This window comes from Drosophila arizonae, chromosome 5 (genome assembly GCF_054131065.1).
Source record: "Drosophila arizonae isolate 15081-1271.41 chromosome 5, UAZ_ARI_1.0, whole genome shotgun sequence".
NCBI classification, from domain to species: domain Eukaryota; kingdom Metazoa; phylum Arthropoda; class Insecta; order Diptera; family Drosophilidae; genus Drosophila; species Drosophila arizonae.
Window position 1 is genome coordinate 23589547 of NC_142925.1, and position 3575 is coordinate 23593121.

Below are 3575 nucleotides of genomic sequence, written 5' to 3' on the forward strand. Positions count from 1 at the left end.
GACTGGACAATAATTATTATGGCAAAAGCTTCAGGGAAAGGGCAACGAACAAAACTGATGACTAATTTTATTAGAAAACAATCTCGCATTTTTATATTCAATAAATATTACAGTTTTACTTTACTCACATTGGCTTGCGCTGTCGAATGTGTTGCGACATTCCAATTGGGATTTTTTATTTAGCGCTTAAAGCACTCTCACACGCGCTAGAGCGAGAGGCAAGATTGAAAATCACACAAGCATCGCGGCACACATTTACATAAGCACAAACACACATACCAAACATATTGCTTAAAAAATTCCTCCATCACACACACATATAAATGCCCAATAACATGTGGGACTTTTTTCTGACATGAAAAAATTATGTCACGTACTCACACACACACGTAAATGCATATGGAAATTTTACGATTATGAATTGCAAAAGAAAACCACAACATATAATATTAAATTTCTGGTAACCTGTAACATTTTAAAATTAACTATAGGCGCACTTAATTCGGACACTTTATTATTTAAACGCACAAAATAATAAGATTTTGCTTATTTCAAATGGATTAACAGCCGCAAAGTGAACTCTTTCACTGTGATTGTATTGCGGGTGAACACTATTCATTTGATCCACTTCCAATCATTTTCAACACTGCACTTACGTAAAAAATACTTTGCTTGAATTTTGCAAATATGTATATTATATTGAAAGTATTTTATATGATCCCTTTACTTGATATTTCTTTTGAATGCCACTAATTTAATTATTATATATCTATTTTTTATCAATTTTCAACACAATATTTACACAAAAATTAATTTTTTTAATTTCGCTTGAAACGTTCACTTTTTTAGCTGTGCTCCAAAAGGTTAAGCTGCGAGTGAACGCCGTTCACTTCATTACAGTTTTCAAACATTTACAGCACTTAAAGTATTGTGTAACGAAAATCTTTTAACATTGACGTTAAACAACCATAAAATCATTCTCATAATATGCGTCGGTCTCGTTTGCAAAATTCGGATGACTCCGGATCGGACTTGTCTATTGCTTTTGGACTTGATGGAGTTCCACGCTGCTCCACGACTCGCAAGCAACAGAAGCACTTAGATAAATCAAAGAATGCAGACGGAATTAACGACAACGAAGATGAAGACGTTGTTGCTGTTTGTCCAGCAAATCCTTCAATTAGGAACGGACTGTTACCGACGTTGCCGTGTCCACAAGAACCAGTGTTTCCACTAGATCCAGAGTGTCCACCAGGCCCAGCGTGTGCAGTAGAACCGGAGTGTCCACTAGAACCAACAAGTTCAAAGCGCCGCAAGCAATCGAATCCTTTCAGACGAGCGCAGAAGTTCAAACGCGAAGTTCGTCTGCTGCAGCGTACACCTAATTTTATGATTCCACGCATATCCTTTGGCCGGGTGGTTCGCGAGATTATGCTGGAGAGGTGTGACTGTGAGCCGCATTTTCGCATCACAATGGGCGCCTTGGAGGCGCTGCAAACGGCGACAGAGATGTTCTTGACGCAACGCTTCCAGGACTCCTATATGATGACCATGCACCGCCAGCGGGTCACCCTGGAGCTGCGTGACATGGCCCTTATGGCATTCATATGTAAGCAGCACGGGCTGCTATGAACCGCAAGTCAATTGAAATATTATCACAATATGGTTATGTTTATATCTATATTAAAATAAATTTCTTTATAGACTCGATTTTGAATGCGCTCGTGTCAATATAAAAGGAAGAAATGGAGCTGAGTCGTGTTGCCTAGGTCCGTCTGTCTATTATACAATTCGATTTGCAATGTGGATTTATGTATGGAAACATATACCATTTGGACGCAATTGACTTCTTGATAAGCATATACAGACTGCTTGCATAGTGCATTAACTTTATATTTCGGTAGCAGACAAGCAGGTCAAACTTTCTACATATATGATTTGTTGTCCTCCTATAAGCTTGAGGCAATCTTAAATGTAGCTTATAACTTTCTCGTCAGTTTCTACAGTATTGATATGATAATAGAAATATGTAGATAATACAAAAGTAAAGCTACGATTCGTGTACATCCACACATGTAAGAGTATCTTGGTTAGCCGTGTGCAGCGCACTTCGCAGTCGGCCATAGTCGACTCAGTTCATCATAGCTTCTGTCAAATCTGCTACCAATTGAGCTAATAGTCGGTTCCTGCCCTAGTCTCGATTCAAGTCTAATCATTCATTTGCATCACATGTGCCACAGCGCCTACTCAGCGAAAATGACAGCTAAAGGAGGGTGAGCGGGTGCTGCACGAGCAAAACTTTTGCCCCCCAGTGATTACTCAATTTAAATGGCAAAGAGCTTCCCGAAAACAAAAAAGCAAAGCGCAAATCGAATCCGCAGCCATAAGATGCTAATGCATGTGCTCCCAAATGGTGAAGAGGCAAATCTCGAGTGTCGCTTGGCTGGGGGTAACTTTCTCTGATTGGGGTGTGCATGTGTGCCATGTGTGTGTGTGTGTGTATGTTTGGATGTGGGTTTAGTGTTAATATTTTTATTTACACCCTTATAATGTGGCCAGCACACAAGACCCACACCTAAGCCTAACGCCTGCTAATCTAATGCACACAATCGAAATTTGCCTAAAAAAATGAAAGACCACGCCACACCTCGCTGTCGGACTGTTGGAGGAGAAGATGTGGGGGCGGGCAGTTGGTCACTTGGCCTGTCGCAGATAAAAGCATTATGGACAAACTTTTGCTCTTCGGCCACACACACACACACAGACACAGATAGGTCTATTACATAGATCATTTATTACACGACGAGTTTCGCTTGAAGTGTTGATGGCAACGTGTGTTTCTAATGTGATTTTTTATTTGCCCGCACGCCGGACAAGCCGCACGTAATGTCCGTATGTCCTTTTTTACCCTCTGCATCTTCGTCTGTATTTTTATAAGCGTTCACTTTTGTTCTATCTAAACAGTTTCATCAGCGTGAGGTCGACTACTGGCGATTGCTCAATTTTCGACATGCTTGACTTCTCGAGAAAGGTGAAGAAGGTAAGAGAAATCTTATTCGATATGTGGATGGAACTGTAGTATATAATTTTAAAAAAAAATTGCAAAAATTGAGGTTAGGATGCACTTTGAGATTGGAATTGAAGGAATTCAATAAATAGAATACCTTTAACTATACTCAAACTATGGGACTTACATAAAATGAGAGTTAAGAAATTCTGAATATGAATTTAATATAATACAGCTACAAAATGATAATTTTTATCAAACAAATTTCTATACAGTTTTAATTTTTAAAAACAGCTCGCAGCTAACCTAATCAGCCTTCCCCCGAGTCCTGGGCCATTTCCTATGAAAGTTTTTGGCTTTTCGGTAGTTGACGCAAACACAACTGTACCCCCACTGCGACGCCCTCCAGTCAAATTCTAATCAAACTGTCAACTGACGGCAGAAGTCGCAACCTAAAGGCCCGGCTCTCGTTAGCTCGTGAAACATGGGAGAGTACGAAAAGCATCTCTATTTAGGATTGTTTTTTGTTCATCTTCTTCTTCCTCTTCTTCTTGCTTTGCTTGGGCAT

The 3575-nt window shown here is 39.7% G+C and overlaps 1 protein-coding gene across 1 annotated transcript; it reads left to right on the plus strand.

Annotated features, from left to right (window-relative positions):
- Nucleotides 1–735: 735 nt before the first annotated feature.
- Nucleotides 736–1815, plus strand: LOC108615041 (uncharacterized). Its single transcript, XM_018009273.2, has one exon. The coding sequence runs from the start codon at nt 988–990 to the stop codon at nt 1630–1632; it is 645 nt and encodes a 214-aa protein (XP_017864762.1). The 5' UTR covers nt 736–987; the 3' UTR covers nt 1633–1815.
- The last annotated feature ends 1760 nt before the right edge of the window (nt 1816–3575 follow it).

What these genes read in the sequence shown, in the direction of transcription:
- LOC108615041 (XM_018009273.2), top strand. Translation starts at nt 988, where the DNA reads ATGCGTCGGTCTCGTTTGCAAAATTCGGATGACTCCGGATCGGACTTG.